The sequence below is a fragment of the Gymnogyps californianus genome, chromosome 3, assembly GCF_018139145.2.
Source record: "Gymnogyps californianus isolate 813 chromosome 3, ASM1813914v2, whole genome shotgun sequence".
Classification (NCBI taxonomy): Eukaryota; Metazoa; Chordata; class Aves; order Accipitriformes; family Cathartidae; genus Gymnogyps; species Gymnogyps californianus.
The window spans coordinates 125,513,384-125,535,782 of NC_059473.1; the positions used below are offsets into that span (position 1 = coordinate 125,513,384).

General features: G+C 41.9%; 1 protein-coding gene across 1 annotated transcript in view; it reads right to left on the reverse strand.

Moving 5' to 3' along the window:
• Window positions 1–21,099, reverse strand: part of MSRA (methionine sulfoxide reductase A) — a 300,168-nt gene extending 279,069 nt beyond the window's left edge. Inside the window, exon 1 of the mRNA XM_050893801.1 lies at window positions 20,987–21,099. Within this exon, the coding sequence (XP_050749758.1) occupies window positions 20,987–21,062 (76 nt within the window). The 5' untranslated portion in view covers window positions 21,063–21,099. The remainder of the gene's footprint in view (window positions 1–20,986) is intronic.
• Between the last annotated feature and the right edge of the window lie 1,300 nt (window positions 21,100–22,399).

Below are 22,399 nucleotides of genomic sequence, written 5' to 3' on the forward strand. Positions count from 1 at the left end.
TCGGTGAAGACTGAGGCAAAAGAGTCGTTGAGTACCTCAGCCTTCTCCATATCCCAGCTAACCAGGTCTCCCATTTCTTTCCGGAGAGGGCCCACATTTTCCCTAGTCTTCCTTTTATCACTGACGTACCTATAGAAGCTTTTCTTGTTGCCTTTGACATCCCTGGCCAGATTTAATTCTATCAGGGCTTTGGCTTTCCTAACCTGATTCCAAAAAAATATATAATTCCAACAGAGATGAACAATTTTAACTATTCCTTCATTACTCTTACTGAAAGTAAGGCAGGAAAAACAAATATATTCCCTAGCAGCGAAACGTTTTCCTGAAAAGAAGAGCCTTGCTAATAGGATGAAGAGCCCCATTTTATCTCTCAATATACACTTCTCCAAATACAGTGGATCTCATTTGCAGAAATGACTACACTCTTCCTGTCTTAAAGCATTTTTTTCAAATGTGTAGTTTACTGTAGCTCTCCTAATTTCCTCTCTCTTCTCTTACAGACTCTGTAATTGCAGTTCTGCTCCACTCCACTGAAATTGCTTACACCACCCTCAGTGACAGCTTCCAAGACACATCTTCCTCCAATTTGAGCTATCAAAATCTTTCAATGCAACCAATTTCTCCTCCTTCCCATAAATAAGTTTCCAGCCCACATCAATCTAGTGTCCCACTTTATCCAATATCCTCCAGATAGGAAGAAAATACAAAACTTTCTCCACACCTTGTGTTTCAGGACTTTTTTTCACGTTCTCTGCCTGTTTTTCACCTTACTCCCCCACTAGCTTCTCCAATTTGCTTTTCTCCTTATTGTCGTCTGGGTCTCCCACAGTTCCGATGTCAATCCTTCCCTCTTTCCTTCTTGCACTAAGACTATGGCCTTTTCCATGGGAGGCTGCAACAGTCCAGTACTCAAATCTCAGGTAACTTGACCCACTCTAACGACATCAGGCTCTGTATTAGTAACTCTATAAAGTACTTTTTGACTCTAACTTTTTTCTCTTGAACATTCTCATATCTCCAGCTATCCTCCTGATATTTCTTTGATGTTATTTTCTTCCAATGCACAAAATATAAAAAGAGTTGAGTTCTTCGTCCTTCTCTCCAAGTATTCTCCTATCCATCTCTAGTCCAAATTTGACCATCTTTGTTGTTGACGGGTTTACCATTACAGAACTACATGTAGGTCTGTCCTTCAACACCATCTACATCCCCATGCTTATAGAAAAATCCACAAATATATTCTTTTGCAATATCTTAGATATCACTGTGATCTTTCTTTTATGAATTAGGAAAAAATTAATATTTATCTGTGCCTTGGTCATCAGTCAATTTGAATTCTTTTTTCCATCTTTTATATATTTCACCTTGATGCCCCTACCCTACAATTTGTTCATTTAAAATTCTCCCGACGAAAGCCTCCTGATGTCTTCTTATCCTGCCTTTTCTCAAGATCCCTTTATTCATATATTTTTCCATCTCACTCAAATGCACCCGTGTCTCACAAAAGTAGTATACCTGGATACCTGTCCTAGTATACCTGTCAAATGAGCATGATTTCCCATCTCACAAGTGGAAAACTTAGGAATAGAAGTAATTCATTCATTCAAGCTACTAGATTTGGAATCTAATGCAGAAGTCACCTACAAGACTGGCTCTCCTTCCACATAACCACAGCTTATTTTCTTCGCTTGCAGGGAAGGCAAATCTACCAGGCAAGTTTTATGAGAAGAACTAACACAAGAGAATGATGTACAAAACGCAAAAACACTTACAGGTCTACATTTTCTCATGAAACACAGTAAATGCGTGCCTAAATACAGATAATATAAACTACAAATGTTAACAAGTATTTGTACACATAAGAGGGCCTTTATCCATTAGAAAACTCATGAAGACACTTTAACCCCAAATAGCTACTTTTAAAACTTTAATGTCAGGTATACCTCTCATTTCCCTCTCTGTCTTCCTTGACAGAACACCTAAGTGCTATGGATCAATGAAAGCTGTGTAACACTCCATCCTGACCACCTGATTGAGAATATTGCTCAAAAGCAGCATGCGCATGGCATTCCCCAAAACATTTTATTCTTAAGAATAAACACATTCTTAACATGGCATGTTTGTCATGTCAGAGCTAACCCTATTAGCCTTTCTCCTGTCACACTCCTGTTATCATTTCTGGCCATTCCCATTAGAGATAAGTGAAGCCAATTCCTCTGAGAACAAGCCAGAGGTTTTTTAGCAGTCTAATTTTGGAGCCAGATGCTTTGTTGATTTATTATTAAAGGGTGAAAGTACATTACGTGACAGAAAAAAGGCTACTTTTACCTGGGCTGTTCTTACAGAGAGATGATGACAATGAATTGCCTAATGACTCTCCACTTTTCTGTTTTTCATTTATTATTAAATAGCCAAACACTGGTGAAGCTCTAAGAACCCATAAGTGAGTGAATGTAGCTATGACATAGAGACCAATATTAAAGGAGAATGAATACTGAGAGAAATACGGTTGAAAAGGCAAAAAAACAAGGAATATTGCAGCCACACAAAGAAGCAAAGGAAGATAGCCACAGCTGAAGTGGACATTCCAGATTCAACCACAAAAATGGAAAAAAATATACAAGAAAAGAAGAATAAAGGCCTATAAATGCATGAACAATCTGAACATGAAGGACTAGATCTGCAAGGACCTCCAGCATGCACCTCAGGTCCCTCAGACTCCCAGGGTGACCGATCAATAGACTGATGAGATGTCCCTAGCAGCGACCACCTATGACAGCTCGTTTTGCATAGTTGTGTATACACCCAATTAACTTTGCTACCGGATGGACTGTCTTTTCCCTGGCAGCTGACCACTTACCACCTTCATTTATCATTCTGACAACATAATGTATGCGTGACTGTGGCCTTTTCCGTGGGAGGCTGCGATAGTCGAGCGATGCTGTGGAAAAGGATTAGCACCAGAAATGGATTTTTCCAGCTGAATCCAGCTGAAAATGAAAGCAGCAAATCTGCATGCCTGAACTATGCCGCAGTGCGGTGGCTTTAAGGCTGGCACACTGTCACGCTGTTGAGTGGAGTTCTCCAGCTTTGCAAGGCAAACAAATTGCAAGTCCAAACTCCATGGGAAGCTGTCAACAACTTCCTAAATATTCCACTGTGGGAATATACTTCAACTACTCATCATCTGCTGGCATGACGCCCCAATTTGAAATTGCAAAATACACGGGTCAATCTTCACTGAATGTGTTCTTCTTCAGTGTTTTGAGGACCAGCTGTTTTTCTGAGTATATCAAACAGAATTTGCATTCATAGGTTAAAATGTTTTCCCATTCTCTTCGGCCAGTGCCACCCAGAACACTTTAGATACATACATTATATATATAAAGCGCCAAAGGGAAGTTTAAACATCATTTGTACCCTTAACTGCTTATAATTTCCTTTTAGATCTCAGGAGAAAAACAGATACTTACAAAAATCAAAATGTTAGGAACCCAGCTTCACAGGCATTTGGGACTGTCATTTAGAAAAGCGATTACAGCATGCAACATGAAAAATATATGCATAGCACTTTAGGTAGAAGTAGTTACTCATAATGGAATCCACTTACAGTTAACTTGGGTAGAGTGAAAACAGACTTGTGATGAAGTGGATAGAAACTCTCAAATATCTTCAGTGATTATGAAAGAGGAGGCTTTGAAAAATCAAATAACTAAGAAAGAGAATTTATCCAAAATATGGTCAGATTACCTTCTCATAATTGTCAGTCCATGTGTCAGGAATACGAACATATTCTTTGTTTCGCACTGAGCAAGGGCTTTATTGCAAAATTCAGGTACAAAGTGCTTTGTGTTCAACATTCTCTTCAACAATTAAATTTTCACAAATTAAATATTTTAAACGGTTCTACAGAGTTTAATATCTCAGAACTCCTCATTTGCATCCAGTCATCAGCCCAGAGAGTGCAACTTTTTACTCATTTTCCACTTCCATTATACTTAATAATATTTTTACAACAGTAGTAGCCAGGAATGTCTGTGCACAGATATCCACACATATAGGATACATATTTGATGATTTTTTTTTCTCTCTCATTCAAAAAGCTTGCTTTTAATTGTTGTAAATTAAATCAAACACTGAGTAGGCCTTAATTGGTGTGTGAAATGCTTAACACAAGGATGACTCCTTAATGAGGACTTAAGGAGAAATTTAGTCATTTAAATGCAAGAGGGCAAGTCTGAAAGTCTGCACTTCCACACCACCAAAGACTGGAGAGACACCCAAGTCCTCCTGATGGCTACTTTGTGACAGCAGCTCCCTGTGCCAACAGCCCAGGCACAGCCACACCATACTTGTACGCTCCGAAAAAGGATGGCTGCGTCAAACTGTCGACTCGGAACAGTTCCCGATTCATGCTAACTCCTGAACCATGTCTAGGAATTTCAGAGGAACGTACCGGTTGACGAGGGCAAAGGCAGACCCAGGATCTCTCTAACAATTTAACAGAGATGATCTGCATCATCTACATCTACAGAGCCAGAGCCCCGATACAGTCCAATTTACTGGCACAGAAACAGCCTGCAATGCCCACGCTGGGTACTCAGTGTTAGAGTCTGAATCCAGCTTTTCCTGAGTGGGATGGTATCCTACTCCAGTAAAAGAGAACATCTTTCAGGTAGTTTGAAAAGCAAATTGAGGACAAAGAATGGCACAAGGGACCAAATTAAATCAAATAGCAAGAAATTTAGACAACTTGGTAAGAAAACAAATGCATTAACCCACTCAACAGTAAGCTACAAGGTGTAAGGTCCTACCCCAAATCCCTTCACTGCTCAACACAGTGTTTTAAGCAGGAATCATGTTCAGCTGCCAACAACATAAGACGCTTTTCAGTTCCGAAGAAGTGAACATGGCAAACAGATATTCTCTTGGTCCTACTGCTTAATTTCAGAAGTTGCAGCTGCACTCCAGAGCAATTATACTCAAATCACTGAATTTATGATTGGATTTATGGGAGAAATGATAAAAAATAGGAGGAGGGTCAGAAAATCCCAGAATCACTCAAAAGAAAAGAGAAAAGATCACTAGCTAAGTTCTGAAATTAGTATCTTAAAGAAGAAACAACTGTAAACATACCTCTGGTCATCTTATTGATACTTTTCTTCATATGAAGACATATTGGTACATTCTGCTTAAGAATCCACCCTCTACATTTGGTTTGCCTGCTAATTTCTTCTCTTTCCTGTTCCCTTTCTGAGTAGTAACTTTGAAAATTGTCACTCAAGGTACTACTAAAATTAAGCATTATTACTCTGTGAGCAGTTTATTTTATTAAAAGTTGTCTGAGTGCAACCTCTTTAAGATGAGATTTCATTTCTGCTGCCCATCACACATCAGGTCAACCTCAGTAAGTGCAAAAGTAGATTCGCACATCCCTGTTTAGGTAAGAAGGAGAATCCGTAAGGAAGAACATAAACAAAAGAAAGCAAGTAACATAAATAGCCCCCATAGACCCTACATATTGTAATGTTATCTCTGGTGCAGTTACTTTGCTTCCGATAATCTTAGAAAAAATCTTATTGCAGTTTGCTAAAACATACCAGGAAATCATCCACTGATTCCATAACTTAGTATTTTGTCCTTTTTTAAAATGTAAGCTCAACATTTGAAAGTAGCAGATGATTACAGACATTTTCTCTACAAGACCAGTAGATCAGCTGTCAATCTACTGATCTCATAAATCAATGATCTCCCAAAGTCCCTTCCAACTTGGATTATCCTATGATCCTACTCTGCAATACAGCAAGTACCAGTCCCTGTTTCTGCATTCTGGTTTGCTGTCTCCAAGGACTGTCTGGAGTCATCCCTTTCCTTCCTCATCCAGCCTGCTAGCTAATCAACAACTGTCCTCCCTGACTTCTGCTGTAGGAGTGGGCTGTGCATTGACTGAAGTAGCCACAGATTTATAACCAGGTTCTGGGATGAAATTTTCAGGAGTTTAATGTTTGATGAACCAAAAAGTGCATTTCTGAGTCTGTAAATAGTAAAAGATGAATGGGGAATGACAGAAACAGAAAGACTTCCAGAGAAACATCAACATCATCCAGATTATGCCTCAATGAAAGCAGACAGGCCAGCGCTGCCATTAACAAGAACCAACCTGCGCTTCCCTTTTGAGAGCAAGGGTGCAATACTGAAACATTTCTCCTACCCAACGGCCAGAGTTGGCTACGGTTTGTGGAAAATATCGAACATCCCACAATGGTAGTCGGGTGTTTTCTGATTACAGAGCAGTAGTCCAGGATGTGACATGCTTTTGCTGCCTTCTATGAGCACTTCTATTGTCTAATCAGAACAAGCATCCCTTGCACAATACCTCTACTTTCTCACTGGGTTCCTAGCAGAAGTTATCAGCCAGTGTCTCAGGCACCAAATCTCTACCCCCAAACAGAGCGTACATGCTCAAGATGAGAGCTTTCTGTCTCACATTGAGGGACACCAAAAAAAGTAGTTCCACCAGAGTTCTGCTTCTCAGCCATCCCTGAAATTTGGGCAGTCCTTAAAATGTCTTTGGAGGCTCCTGGAAGGTCAAATTCCTGAAAAATCAAGCCCAAACTACAGTAAAAATACAGATATAATCTATTTGGCCACATTTCTCAACAGAAAATAAGAACCTATCTTCAAAACTAAGACCGAAATAATCTCTTCACCCAGGTGGATGAAATACCACTAACTCCAATTTTGTATATCTGCAACAGGAATTAACTATGAGCAATACAGAAGAAACTGCAATAAACCATTATATATTGCACGTGTTATCTTATTTGAAATAAGGACTTATTTATGTGTATTATTTTAATTGTACTAGAAATTTAAATGCAAGTTTCATATGTATCATAAAAATTTGCAAGTAACAAAATAAGAGCAATATACAAACGTATCCATACCATTGGAATTCTACACATAATAAATAAAACACTAGCATGCAAAGATAAAGCAATGCCTATCACACAACAAATTACAAGCCAAATAATTCAATGGTCGCAAAGTAAAACTAAATTTAATAAGAATTACATAAAACTGAAGTTAAGGCAACGTACAGCACTGTAATTTGACAGTATAAATTTCACAGGAAGACATTAATTAAACCACAGAAGCTTTTTAAGCCAAAAAAATTCAAAGTAAATACTACACATCAAAGAAACACGAAAGGACTAAGACACAGAGGTTAATAGGTAAAATATTCAAACAACCTTAAATCTGCCTTGTGGTAACCTAATGTAAGGTCTATTCTGCACTTATCTTCTTTCAAATCAACTAAAGTATGAAGAGTTTTAGTATTGCACTTCCTGAGGGTTCTGAGGGAACTAAAGCTGCTGCACCTCTACAGTTCCATGTGTGAACAACTTAACTCTCATTTAGCATAACCTGACTTTGGAAATTCTTTTCTTTATTACTGAAAATGTTGCATATGAACATTAACCAAGAAAATCAAAGAAAAGAAGGAAAAAATTTATGATTCTGTGAACTGGCATTTGATGAAGTGAGTAAAAAAAAAAAAAAAAAAAGACAGTTTTTGACTCAGGGCAACCAGAATAACTCTTTGGGCAAGAAAAAAATTTCAAGACTTTACAATGAATACCAACTACAAGGATAGGTCATTAAATAACGTTATTCCCTCAATTAATTTTGGGTTTGCTGTTCTGGGAAAAAACAGAGAAGGTAAAAATGATTCACATAAACAAAATTCTCAACATATTAGAGCATCTCGTTGAGGTAATGGCACTTTTTTACCCTGGAGTAAATGCAACATAGCTTACTTTTCAATGAAACCAAGACAGATTACTTTGCGTTCACTGCACAACAAAGGCATCCATGTAGGCAGTTACCTGGAGTAGTTATTATGCTATAAATCCACACCTGGCTTACACTGAGCTAATCTGTTCACGTAACCATAACGTAAATCATGATCTTGTCTAGTTTGAATGAGTCTCCATAGCAGTTACCCTTTTCTTTAAGAATACCATATATAACAGAGCTCTACCACGCTGAAAAGTATGATTATGATATATTTTTTGAAAAGTAACCTATTTTATGAGAAGAATAAAATAGAATAAACCTTTTCAGTTGGAAGGGACCTACAACAATCATCTAGTCCAACTGCCTGACCAATTCAGGGCTGACCAAAAGTTAAAGCATGTTGTTAAGGGCATTGTCCAAATGCCTCTTAAGCACTGACAGGCTTGGGGCATCGACCACCTCTCCAGGAAGCCTGTTCCAGTGTTTGACCACCCTCTCGGTAAAGAAATGCTTCCTAATGTCCAGTCTAAACCTCCTCTGGCACACCATTTTGCTTTGAACCATTCCCATGCGTTCTAACACTCGATACCAGGGAGAAGAGATCATCACCTCCCTCTCCACTTCCCCTCCTCAGGAAGCTGTAGAGAGCAACGAGGTCGCCCTTGAGCCTCCTTTTCTCCAAACTAGCCAAGCCCAAAGTCCTTAGCCGCTCCTTATAGGACATTCCTTCCAGCCCTTTCACCAGCTTTGTTGCCCTTCTCTGGACACATTCAAGGACCTTCACACCCTTCTTAAATTGTGGGGCCCAGAACTGCACACAGTATTCAAGGTGAGGCTGCACCAACACTGTGCACAGCGGGATAATCACCTCTTCTGACCAGCTGCTTATGCTGCTTGACAGTGATTAAAACAGCTTTACTCTTTACCAGAACACAGGAGAAGGTGGCATGGGACCACTCTCTCTCTCCTCTCACCAAGGAAATAAAAGAAAATGGATAGATGCTCAATGACTATGTAGACTCAAAAAGAGAGAAGAGGAGCAATAAATAGGGTCAAAATTAAAAGAACATTATAAATAGTCAAAGCGGTTCACTCCTGGAAAACCCTTCAAAATGGAAGACTGGGACAGATGTGTCGATGATTTAACCATCAAACAGCTACATAATTGAAATACAAGTCAATAGGCCCATGGAAGATTGTGCACTATCATCTGGTTAGGGCCACAAAAACGGTCAGAGGGCTGGAACATCTCTCTTATGAGGAAAGGCTGAGAGAGTTGGGGTTGTTCAGCCTGGAGAAGAGAAGCTCCAGGGAGACCTTATTGCGGCCTTTCAATACTTAAGAAGCTTATAAGAAAGATGAGGACAACCTTTTTAGCAGGGCCCGTAGCAACAGGACAAGGGGTAATGGTTTTAAACTAAAGGAGGGTAGATTTAGACTAGATATAAGGAAGAAATTTTTTACACTGAGGGCGGTGAAACACTGGCACAGGTTGCCCAGAGAGGTGGCAGATGCCCCATCCCTGGAAACATTCAAGGTCAGGTTGGATGGGGCTCTGAGCAACCTGATCGAGTTGAAGACGTCCCTGCTCATTGCAGGAGAGCTGGACCAGATGACCTTTGGAGGTCCCTTCCAACCCAAACCATTCTGTGATTCTACAGTTGCCTAAGATAGCAAAGACAGGATTCATGTCATCACGCTTTAGCTGGTTATAACACAGATGCCTCCATCTGAGCTGGTCAGTGGACGCTGCCCTTGCAGCCAGTGGAAGAAAGAGGCATTTTGGAGGCACTATTCACCTGGTTTAAATGTCTTTTGACATTCACCGTGTGATTAATTAAACACACAAGTGCCTGTTTTACCTATAAAAGCGTAACTCTGTGTATTGTTGCAGCAGTACTTGCAGCAGCAATTCAACAATACGTACAGTCCCTTCCAGTGCTCTACCCCAGCTCTGTACCTGTTACAATGTAAAGCCACAACAAGGGTTTTTTGCCCATACTCCCCTATCTGGTGTGGAAAGAGAAGGAGCAATGGGCAACCTAATCCCATGTCTCTACCTGTGATATACATTCACCAAATGAGCTTTAGAGGCACACGTGCGATCCAGGGTGCAACCTGATCTACTACACGGTATTTTAGCAATGCCTACTTGTATGTGAATAACTGCAACAGCCCATCATTTAAAACCAACTTAGTCTTCCCCATATATGCTAACTTTGTGCAAGTGTGACTATGATGAAGTCAGCCAAATATCATATTGAAAAAGAAGAACATTTGTTGAGCTACACAGACACAACTGAAGACATCGCTGGCACCACAGATCTTTAGCATCCAAGCACAAAAAGCTTTTAAACAGTAGCATGGAATCCAAGTGAAGAAAGTGAGATGTTTCTCTCAACCTTCTTATTTTCTGAATCAAAATCACAACATTACCTAAATGTCAAGTCAATGTCATTCACGCAATAATTGCACTAAAGATAAATGTACACAATTAGAAGTCCAATGTATCCCAGGACTCACACAAAATAATACAAAATATTCTCTAGCGAAAAAAATAACCTGTGTAAATATAACCCTTGTGTTTAATTCTCATAACTGACAGGTTTATTTAACAACACAAATTTGGCAAATTCAGACATTACATCCCTTTTCAAAACGGCAGCAATGAGAAGCTATTGAATCCTGTGTACCACACTGCTACCTTTTACTAGAAATAATTATCCTCTTTTATTACACAACTTTGAATGATTCCTCAGAGCAGCATCCACACATAATCCTCTGAATAAAGAACCTCTGGATTCATTTTTCATTTCGGAGAGGGAAATTACGGTATCAGCAAGAGGAGTCTCCTTGAAGCCTTATTTGCATTCAAGAGGCTGCCAGTTGGGTAAAGTTTCTCCCCATTTAAGTAATTCTGTTTCCCAGCAACCCGTGCTGTTGCCAGGAGAAACCCCGGGGAGAGCTTCCTCCGCACCCGCCCCGCCGCAGTCCTGGGGGTACAGCTTTGTGCAGCGCTGCTTCATGCCAGCGCACACATCCGACTGTGAGCGGCATGCTAAGTAGTTCACCAGGAACTCCAGGGACTCAAACAAGAGATTTTTTTATTTTATATTTTTTTGGAGAGGGCTTAGTGATGAATGACATAGCCCTTTCTATTGCAATGGAGTTAGAGGTGATAAGGCAGTGCAGGGTTTTTTCATCAGGGTGGTGTTACCTTGGGAGCAGTGTTTGACAGCTGGATGGGCAGCTCTGTAAACATATTTCCTGTATGCTTTTAATCTATCAAGCATCGTGTGTGCATGCTAACTTCCTTTTTGTTGTTGTTTTCCAGCTGCCAAGAGCAAAAAGCACATACAAACAACAAAAAAATCTCCTTAGATTGACTTAACCTTTGCTTCTCCCTGCAACACCTTCCAAAATGTAAATGTAATGGGTGGTTAAAAAGTAATTCTTGTTTTTCCAATGACAGTACAATATTTATAGTTGTACACTTGGCTTGAAAATGAGCTGTTTAGTGTTTAGATATAAATACCTGACAAGGTGCAAAAAAAAAAAAAAAAGAGAGAGAGAAAGAGAAAAAGCCATGGCATGTTAGTACAGACAGGATTTCCAGGCAAATTCATCTCACACCTACTTGTAAAGATGTTGTAACCACAAATTTCAGAAGTTGTCTTTCACATAATAAACAATTACTGGAGGTGAGGTGCTTCAGCAAAGAAACATACTCTGCTTTACATCCTTTCCGATTTGAATCTCGGCATAGGCAGTGAAACTGTAATGAAATTTAATAATTTATGGAAATTGATGGCTTGAGTGTATTTGAGGCAAAGATCCTCTCTTAGAATGAAGAAATAAGCAATTAACTCTTCTGAATTAGAAAGGTAAATTGAAATTTGAGAAACACTAGACCACATATGACACTGCTACTCAACATGCTCCTGAATTGTATTTCAATGGAAGTCAGATCTCACATTTTTTGGCCCATATTCCATATAAACTTCAGTAAAAATGGGTAACTAGTTAAGTCTTTATGTAAAACACTGTATCAGGTAAATAAATGGTGGAAAACTTTAAGAAATTAATCCTTCTAAAGCTTAAGAGAAACTGTATTTCCTTTGTAGGTTTTGTTCTGAGTCATAATCTCACTCAAGAATCTCTATTTTAGACCTACAATATAGTGATATTAAATTCATGTCTGAAAAGAAGTTTTATATTTGCTCATGATTAACAAACTTTTTTAATCATTAAAGGAAAAAATATCTAATATTTTTCATTTTGTTCCTTATAGTCTACTGAAAAAATATCTTAGAAAACATTAAGCTTACATTTTAGTTTGCAATTCTATTGCAAAATCTTGTGCCTTGCACAGTTCGGCAAACTGTCCGAATATCAGGGAAAATCTGTTTAAAACTTCTCAACCTAACACTGCATACATATTTAGGCACAGAATAAGCATAAGGTACCAGATTTTTTCCCTAATTCTGCACAGTACAAAGAGGCTACAAAAACATGCAGATTTCCATGACATACTAATTCACAAGTATCAAGGGATCAGGCTGTCCCATTCAGCAGTTCTCCATTTTGCCATTCACCCTGCGTAGGAAAGTACTGATGATTTAAGAATAAGTTATTCAATGATCACAACTCAGTAATATCCAGTACGCTTTGTCAGTGCAATGCCCCCGTATCATTACAAGTCAGCATAATTTAAACTGTAATGACAACACAGATTCACTAACTGTTGAGAAAATTACTGGATGATCCCATGCCCACAGGGATCAAATTCCACTGGGAAGTCTTTGTACCAGGCCATGAGCATGCATAAGAAAAGTTACGGTCTTTTAGCCCTAGCACCTTTCCATGTGCCCATGGCAGCATACACAGTCCAGTCAGCAACCTCCTCCAAGGGCAGGGGATGAGACAACTGAAAGTACCAGACCGCAGGCCACTAGTTTGACCACAATAATTTCTGTTCAGTGTTTTAATAATGGTAAAAAAGATTAGCATGGACAGAAATTCCACTAAAACTAACAGGTATAGAAGGAAAACAATTTAAAGGGTTAGTTCTGCTTGCGAATGTTCATTTATTTTTACTGTGTTTGGAAACTATTAAGCTTCAAAAGACGTCCAATGAAAGACAACATTAGAAATCAACTAAATGACTCCTAACGAGACATAGAATACCTAAAATCACCTCATTTAAAAATCTCCTGTGAAATAAACATCCTGTAAGAATATAAGGCTTACTATTCTTCATGCATATACAGTCAATTGGGGTGGAATCCAATCTGTCTATACCCTGTGAAAAGCAAGTGCTACTTCAGCAGGCAGGGGACAGAACAGGAAGAGTAAAGCAGTTCCCATAGAATACCTGTTTATGTTCTGCATAAATTGAACGGAAGGAAGTGTGTCTCTGAAGCAAGAGCAAGTGATCCCTGTTGTAAAACTTCAGTACATTCTCTAGGAACTTTAGAAAAAACTGACATATCTCCACTCAGCCTGGGGAAAACTGAAACACATTTCAGAAGTATATTCTAACCACTTGGACTCAGAGTATCCTGCAAGACTGACAGCATGTCCCACTCTGCAATGGGTCAGACTGTTACACATGCAGAAATGCAAAAGTAGTGTGGCCAAAAAGAGAGCAGACTTGAGTGCCTGGCTCCGGCCTCCTGCAGTCACTTTACAAAGTACCATCATCCCAGGTATGCTTTGGCTGGTTATTTTGATATATCTGCTTAGGACGTCATTTCAGCCTCCCGACAGAGGAGCATCATCAAGATCCTGAGGGAATTCTATAACTGCTGGAGTATCCTAGAAAAGATGGAGACTGCTGCTACCACCACAGCTACAGCTAAGAGGATTTACAGAATCGCAGCACAGCTGAAGTCAGCAGGGACCTCTGGAGATAACCTAGTCCAACCCCCCTGCTCAGAGCCAGGTCAGCTAGAGCAGGTTGCTCAGTACTGTGTCCTGTCAGGTTTTGACTATCTCCAAGGATGGAGAAGCTACAACTTCTCTGGGCAACCTGTTCCACTGTTCAAACAACCTCAGAGAAAAAAAAAGATTTCTTCTTATGTTGAAATGGAATTTCCTGCGTTTCAGTTTGTGCTTGTTGCCTCCTGTCCATCCACGGGGCACCACTGAGAAGAGTCTGTCTCCATTTCCTTTGCTCCTTCTCATCAGTTATTTATACACATTGATAAGATCCCCCTGAGCACCATGTCCCAGCTTAACTGAATTTAGGCAGAGCGACCCTTTCACTCAAAGATCATGTATTTGTTTTAACAATATCAAGGCAACTAAAGCTGAAATATTCCTGCTACATCTGAAGACAGTAATAATAAAACAATGAGGGTGAGACTAGAAACCTATCAAAACCTCAATTTCCTATGCTCACTAGCCACATTCTTCTCCAGATGTCTCAGCAAAAACATTCAGTGCAACTTTTTCTTGAGTTCAGTATGTCAAGTTGAAGTACTAATTCCACATAGAACTGAAATTCACTGTTGTATGAATTTAATGTAAAATATACAGACTTGGAATTAAATCAAATAGTTGAAGCAAATGCAGATCAATTCATAAAGTTAAAAATAGAATCAGACACTATACCAATGACTTGAAAAGCTCTTAGGTATGCAGGAGATGATCACTTAAACACAAAGCTCTGAGTGCAACACTTGAACCCAAAATGTTAGTTATCCTTCGGTACACAAACAGGAAAATATTGAGAAGGAACAAGACTGCAGGTGACACTAACACTATCACTAGTAAAATCCTGTGTCTACTCCCGATATCCAAAACTCAAGGAAGACCTTAAGTAATTCACGGCAGTCTAAGGAAAAGAAAAAAAAAACTAATAAATGATTGAAAATGTGCCTTCTGCTGACAGAATAAAAATTCACTTTGATTGGTTTATGTCTGGTTAAAGTCTTTGCTTTTTTACCAGCAATTTAATTATGATCTAAACATACGTCATGAAAAACAGAAAACACATACTACCGTGGTTTTCATCTTCACGAAGAAAACTGTAACAGGCTGCAATGGTTGGAAGTTGAAACATAACAAAGTGATTCAAAATACACACCTTTTTAATGAAGAGAGTTATGAAACATTGCAACAATTTATGAAATTTTGCAGTGGATCCTCTGTCAAACGACATTTTTAATCAATGTTTTGTTCAAAGAGCATGATCTGATTCAAGCAAGAATTAATTCATGGATATGCTGTGCTCTTTTTTATACAGAAGGTCAGACTAAAGTTCACCATGATCTCCTCCACATTTGTAATTATTGCTCTATTAATCTATAAATATAAAGCTAAGAGACTTAACAGGTTTAAATAATCATAAGACTGTCTACCCATGAGTTGTACCTTTACTGCCTCAAAAAAGTTAACCCACCACAGATGTGTATGTTACAATCTAAGTACCTCTGCTAGGAACATAGCTGAGACCACAGAGAGAGAGAAGATACTTCCTGACACTACTCATTGGGACCAGTGGGACAAAACATTCTTTCAATTTACTATACTCTCCTATCTCAGGCTATCTAGCAGAAAAAAAAACGTGCGTGTATGTATATATATATATATATGTGTTATTACACGATGTCTTGCACAGGAGGTTCCCTCTACATCATTAGGACTCCTTGACTAGTGCTCCTACCACTATCATAAAATAAAATAGTCAATTAAAGTGTAAGCAATATATACTCACATATTCCTAAAACACAGCCATGTTTCAACAGTAATGTAACTAAAATTAATCTTGACAACTAGAGTTATACTGGAAAGCTAGAAGCAATAAATAATATGTGATTTTACTATAAAGCACGACATCATATTGCACCATTATACAGAAATCATCTGAAAGAAATAATTTTCAAAAATGAATGCAGCAGCTCTACTGCAAGGAAAGAAAACAGCACTACAAACTCCCAGATTATGAAATTTGTTGAAAATCAGATAAATCCAACTTGATTACAAAAAGAATAAGTGAAGCTTACTAATGTTTGTGTTGTTTTCAGCTCACAGTATGGTATTTTATCCCCATTTAACGGACTTCTACAAACAGAATCCTTTGTATCACAAACCAACTACTTCCAGTCACTTCACAGAAATCTGTATAATATACAAAGTTTAACTGCATAATTTTCTTAGACTCAGATCCTAAATTACAACAAAACAAAAAAAAGTTACACAGACAAGGTCAAGTCTCACATAATCCTATGGTCAGCAAGTTACAAAGAAATAGAAATGCACTTTAGCGTTTCACAAGACTAGATTAAATGCAGCTTTCAAGCTGAAGTTGTCACTCAGCTGTCTTTTCCTCTCTTTTAGACTGCAGCAAAGGAGGGAGCAGTCTGAGCTGGTCTCTGTACTCACAAGGTTTGTGAATGGCGACCAAGAACCCTCAGCACGAGAGGTTCCCTGCCAAACAACGAATCCCACCAAGGGGCAGAGGACGTTCGTGCCCACCTCACACCCAGAAGGCATCAGAACTTGGAGCGCTGGGACCAGGATGCACAAGCAGGTGCAATGCCATTAACACAACGTGCAGGAGGCACAGAGAGAGCCCAGAAGTGCAACTCGCAGAAGAAAACCCTCAGTTGCTGAAACCACCTTCCAGGACACAATGCCCTGACCCAGACAGCGCTAACACCTCTGTTACTTCAGCAACCTCCCTCCGGACTGAACTCCTGAGAGTGGTCTGAGGCCGGGGGGAGAGCCTGGTGCTCCTCCATGGGGATCGCAGCAGTGGCAGCAGCCTCACCTTTGAGAGCTGTGCTCTGGCAGACCTAGTCGCTGCAGCGCAAGGGAAGAAGCTGCAAGAAGTGAGCACATTATATCGCATCAGGGATGAGGAGCAGGGGATCACCAGGATCTTCGAAGAGACCGCACAGACAAGAAGCTAAACGCTCTGCAGCCTTTCACCTAGGAAACAGTTACAGGTCCTCAACACCATTGAAGATGAACAGGATGGACACCTCAGGTCACTGGATTAGGATCAGTGCTAGTTACCACTTGAAAGAAAGGTCTGGCAGATGTTTTCCTCAAGTGTCTGCACACTAAGGCACACTTTGGTTCACGAAGAAGAAGACTCAGATGTCCAAGTGTGGTCACAGACCTACGATGTGATCTGAATCAGAGACCTGGCAGAGCACACACAACTTGAGCAGTGTCATGCATGGGAACAGGGTATGCAGGAAGGATTAGCACAGAATAGGATGAGGAGCTGCACTCTACGGAAACAAACTCCTTGATAGCACAGAGCTCCAGCGTGAAACTGCAGTCACGTCTGCTGAGAGTCTCTGAGTCAAGATCAGAGGGGAAACACTGGAGATGGTGTGGTCTGGGGCCTGCTACAGAGCACCTGACCAAGAGGAGGAAAGTGGATGAGGCTTTCCACAAAGAGCTAGCAGAAGTCTCCAGACTGCTGGCTCTGGTCCCCCTGGGAGATTTCAGTTCCCAGACATCTGCTGGGAGGGTAACATCAAATTGTGCAAGCAATTCAGGAAGCTGCACTAGTGACAATTTCATACCAAAAGTGCCAGAGGGACCACCAGGGATAATGGCTGGTTGTTGACCGGCTCTTCAGAAGAAGGGAAGAACTGGTGGCATTGCAGTAGCAGATGGCAGAGAGCTGCAGTGACCACAAGACGACGGAGTTCAGGATCCAAAGGAAGGCTAGAAAGGGAAACAGCAGATTTAGCATTTTGGACTTTCAGAGCTCAAACTCTCGCTTATTTAGGGAACTGCCAGGTAGAAGCCCCTGAGAGGCTGTCAAAGGGAGAAAGCGCCCTTCAGGGTGGTCTGAATTTTGACAAAAACTTTCTAAGAGAGATAAGGAACAAAACATCATGCAGAAAAACTGGGAGCTTCATCAGAAACATAGAGCTGCTTAGTGAACTAACATGCAAAGAGACAGCATACAAGTAGAAACAATAACAAGCAAAAAAGAGGTATATAAAATGCCTTGCCTAGGCATTTAGGCACAAAATCAGAAAGGCCAAAGCTGGAGTTAAAACTAGCTAGGGACGTAAACAGTAATAAGAAATGATTCCACAAAAATTACAAGAGTAAAAAGCAGCTCAGAGAAAATCTGGGTGTATTGATGAATACAGAAGACAGCCTAGAAGTAGTACAGAGAAGACTAAAGTACTCAAAACCTCTTTTGCCTAAGTCTTCAGAAACAAAGACTGCTCCAAATCCTCTGCATGCACTGGCACAGTCAGAAAGAAAAGCAGCAATTTGGAGAAAAATGGGTTATGGCTACTTAAAGAAGTTACTTGTCCAAGGAGCCACATGGAGTTTTTCCAGGGCTGCGGAGGAAGCTCGCTGGTGTGACCATCAGAACACGGTGACAGATCTAGATAAGATGGTATCTAGAAAAATCCCGGTGACTGGGGGAGATCTCTGATGACTAGAAATGAGCTACAGTAACAGCCATTTTTAAGGAAGGCAAAAAGAGGATTGAGGAACTATAGGCGGCTCAGCCTCGGCTCAGTCCCAGGGAAGATCATGGAGTATGTCCTCAGAAATCACTTCCAAACACAAAGAGAACAGGAAAGTAATCAGGAATAGTCAACATATTTACCAAAGGCAAATCATGCTTGACCAGCTGGGTTGCCTTTTATGATGAAATGATTGGCTATGCAGATGAGGGCAAAGCAGTGGATGTAATACATGTTGACTTTAGCAGGGCTCCTGACACCATCTCTGACAGCATTTGCATTTGGAAGCTGAGAAAGTACTGGCTGAAGAACAGACTGCTAGGCACTAGACATGTCAAAAATAGGCAGGAAGACCAGACTCACAAGGCAGTGATCAATATCTTGATGTCTAGTGTGTAGCAGGTTACCCCAGGGGCTGATGCTGGGGCCAATATCATTCAATATCTTAAACAATAACATGAATGATGTGACAGAAAACACGCTCAGCAAATTTGAGGGCAACGCTAAACACAGAGTGAGAGCAGACATGCCAAACAGCAGAGCTTCAGTCCAACAAGACCTTGAAAAATTTCAGGTCTACGCCAACAGAAACCTCTTGAAGGTCAACAAGGAGAAGTGCAAGTTCTGCACCAGTGCAAGATAATCTCAGACCTGCTGGAGAGGACCTGTGATTATGCTGGATGTCAGATTAAATATGAGCTAGCAATGTGCTCTCGTTGCAAATAAAGCAAACTGTGTACTGAGCTGCATTACAAGGAGCGTGGACAGCAGAGTAAGGAAAAAACCCTCTCTGCTATGCTGTACTGGTAAGAATTCACCTGGAATACCATGTCCAGTTTTGGGTCCTCAGTTCAAGAGAAACATTAATAGAACAGCAAGGGTCTGCAAGGTCAATGGTCAAGTTGGTCAGCAGCCTACAGCACACAAACCTACAGAGCTCGCGGAAGCCGGGCGTGTTTCAGCTGGTGAAAGGTAAACTAAGGGCCAATCTTACAGCAGCTTAGTAGGGAGTGAGAATGACTCAGCCAAATCCCTCTCAACAGCACCAGACAGTATCGGAAGGGCAGCAGCCACAAACTCTGCCATAAGAGATTCACGTTGGACATGAGGAAAAACTCTCTGACTAGAAGGCAGCGCAGCATTGGCACAGGGCTGAACTGGAGCGCCCTTCCAACCAACACTCCTCTGACTCTGCAACCTAAGAGCAATTTAAAAAAAAGAATTGTTACTGAGTAAATGTTACACAATGTTAAAATTCAAATTGCCCTTCTTTTCTGAAAGTAGTTTACATCTTATTTTAACTTTCACAATTCACTGGAGGTCCATGCTGTTATTAAGTACATAATATCACGTTTAGTCATAGAATAAAAATGTCCAAAGAATTTCATATTTGGCCTTATGAGGACGCTTTTTGTACAGCAGCACAAAATTGTTCTACCTGTGGAGTTACAGCATAAATCTATTGAGCATAAAATGGGCCTAGCGTGTCTTCTGTCCAGGCTTTTATCAACAACCAACAGGAAGGTGCCCATTTAATCTAGGCAATGTGCTACTCTTGATATCATCTCTAGAGTTCATTGCCCTAATGACATCAACCTCATCTCTGCACCCCTCCTTTGAGTCCACCTTCTCCACATCAGACATAATACTCTTCCTGCTACCTTTAATTTCACCACCTTCTTGCTACCTTCAGCATTTTACCAAACATCTATACAATATAAGATTTTACTATGCTCTCAAACACTTCTTTCACTGGGCTTATGCCATCATCCATTTATTATTCTCCCACCAGCATTTATGTACTTTATGTGTTTAAATATGTTTTTTTCCCTAAGTTCACAGACTTTGTTAGGGACCTCAGGTGCCTGGAGCAAAGATATATAAACACCTTGTACAATGGGAGAACGATCACGCGTGTTAAGAACACCTAGGTGCCACTATAATTCCTATCTAATGGTGATGACAGTCATCTTGCAATGTTTTCAGTTCCTAGGAGTGCTGACAGAAGGCAAAATTGCTTGCTGAATTCTAGGTTGCCACTTTGCTTACCTGACAGCACACATTTACTCAAAATGAAAAAGGAGGCGTACTGGAGGATCACTGAAAGAATTGTTGTGTAAGAACTTAAAAACCTATTTTTTGCAAAAAATTCGGGTTAGAACATCCACACCGTGCTTAGGTATTACTTTGAGGTATTATTATTTAACAGAAAAAGTAAGGGCTAAGGAAATCTGTTTAAAACCCTGAATGGGACTACTACGGCCCTAAAAACTAAACAGAAAACTCACATATGGCCAAGAGAAAAACAGGTATGCGCTTGTTGGCTGCTCCAGCAACCGATTAACTCCTGTTCTTACAACAGGAGTGCACAGGAAACGTCACTGTGCAGCCAAATCCCGAAAGAAGCGCGCTCCCCAGGCACCCTCCATGCTCCCGCCTCCGCCTGACAGAGACGGCCCGCCGCCCGCCATCTCACTGCCCCCCCCCCCCGCCACACACAGACACACATCCCACACACACCCCCGCGCATGCGCCGCAGCCCTGCGCGCAGGCGCCGCAGCCCACACCGCCCGCCCCGGTGGGAGGGCTGTGCGCATGCGCGCAGGGGCCGCCTGAGGGAGCGCCGCCGCCTCTCTGGCGGAGGGGGTCTCCGCTCCCCCTCCCCCGCCGCCGCCGCCGTCGGGGCGGGCCGCGGGGGTGAGGGGGCAGCGGGGAAGGGCCGTCCCTACCTGCCACCGGGATGCGCTGGCTCCTGCCGGGGAGCGCTTCTTCCTTCTGCGGCAGCCAGGAGGCCGAGTCGCCCATCCTGAAGGTGGGGGGCCTGCAGAGCGCGCGGAGGAGGCGCCGCGGCCCTGTCGGCATCACCCCTGAGGGGAGTCGGCTGGTGGCGGCGGCGGCGGCGGCGCGGCGGGGAGGGGGGGGGTGAGCGGCCCGCCGCGCGCTGGCCGTTGGGACGGGCGGCGGGGGGGGCGGGCGCGCGGCGGCGGGGCGCGAGGCCCGCCCCCTGCTGAGCGGCGGCGGGGAGCGCCGGCCCCCCCCCCCCCCCCCCCCCCGCCCCGGCTTTTGCGTCCCGGGGGCGCTGGAGAGGGCAACCCCTTACACCCCCCCCCCCCCCCGCCGCTGTGTCCCCGGGATGGGTGCTCTGGAGGGTGCAGCAGCCTCCCGGGTGTGTCCCCAGCCGGTGCGCCCCGGGGGCTGCGTGCTCTGGAGGGAGCACCCGCTTCCCTGTGCCCCAAAGCCGTGTGCCCTTGGGTCTGTGTGCTCTGAGGGGTGCAGCCGCCCCGTAGGTCACACTGGCATCCCTTGCTCGGGGTTTAGCTGCCGCGGTTTGCGTGTGCCCACCCAAAATTAGCCTTTTCCTTGAGCTCTGCCCGCTGAGCTTTGTCCCTGGCCTTACTCTGAGCTGTAAACATCTGTGTGGTACGCTCCTTGCTCTGGAGTCGCCCTGCACAGTTGTAGCCAATATGTTTTTGCATGGGCTCTGACTCGGGAGGGGTTTTTGTATGCATGCCCCTCTTGGGGTACGTGTGCATGTCCCATCCACCCCCTGGCTTGTTGTCTGTGCTCCCAGTCGAGGCGGGGAGGGTTGTGCAAACACATTCAGCAAAACACGCTACACAGGCTCTTCATGCAGTAATATGTTTTAGTGTACAATAATCTTTTTTTTCTTTTTCCAGAGTTTTCTGGTTGTTGATACATGCAGCACTCCCCTATGTTATGTTTAGCCAATGTACTGTATCATGCCAGTCTTGCAGAGTACTTTTTGTATGAAGATGCTCTAAGTAGCATACATCTCCAGAGATCGGTGTCTGCACGTATGTTTGCAATAAAAATATAGAAACAAAAAATGAACAGAGTATAAGTACTTGTGGAAAATATCCAGCGTATCTTTGGGGGTAATACAATGCACATTGAACGTATAACGCCACCAGATTGCTAACGTAGAAGACTTACAGAAGCTAGAACGATGGTGTTTTGTTTTTCAAACAGTTGAAGCTCATTCTATGCATATAGTCATGGTCAATAGACAGAAGGGAAATTTGAAACCCTGCAAAGGGGGGTTGTGAACTAGGCAGGGGTCTTGCACTGAGAATTTCAAAGTATAGGAGAAGACAATGCACAAGTAAGAGGAAGCATTCAGT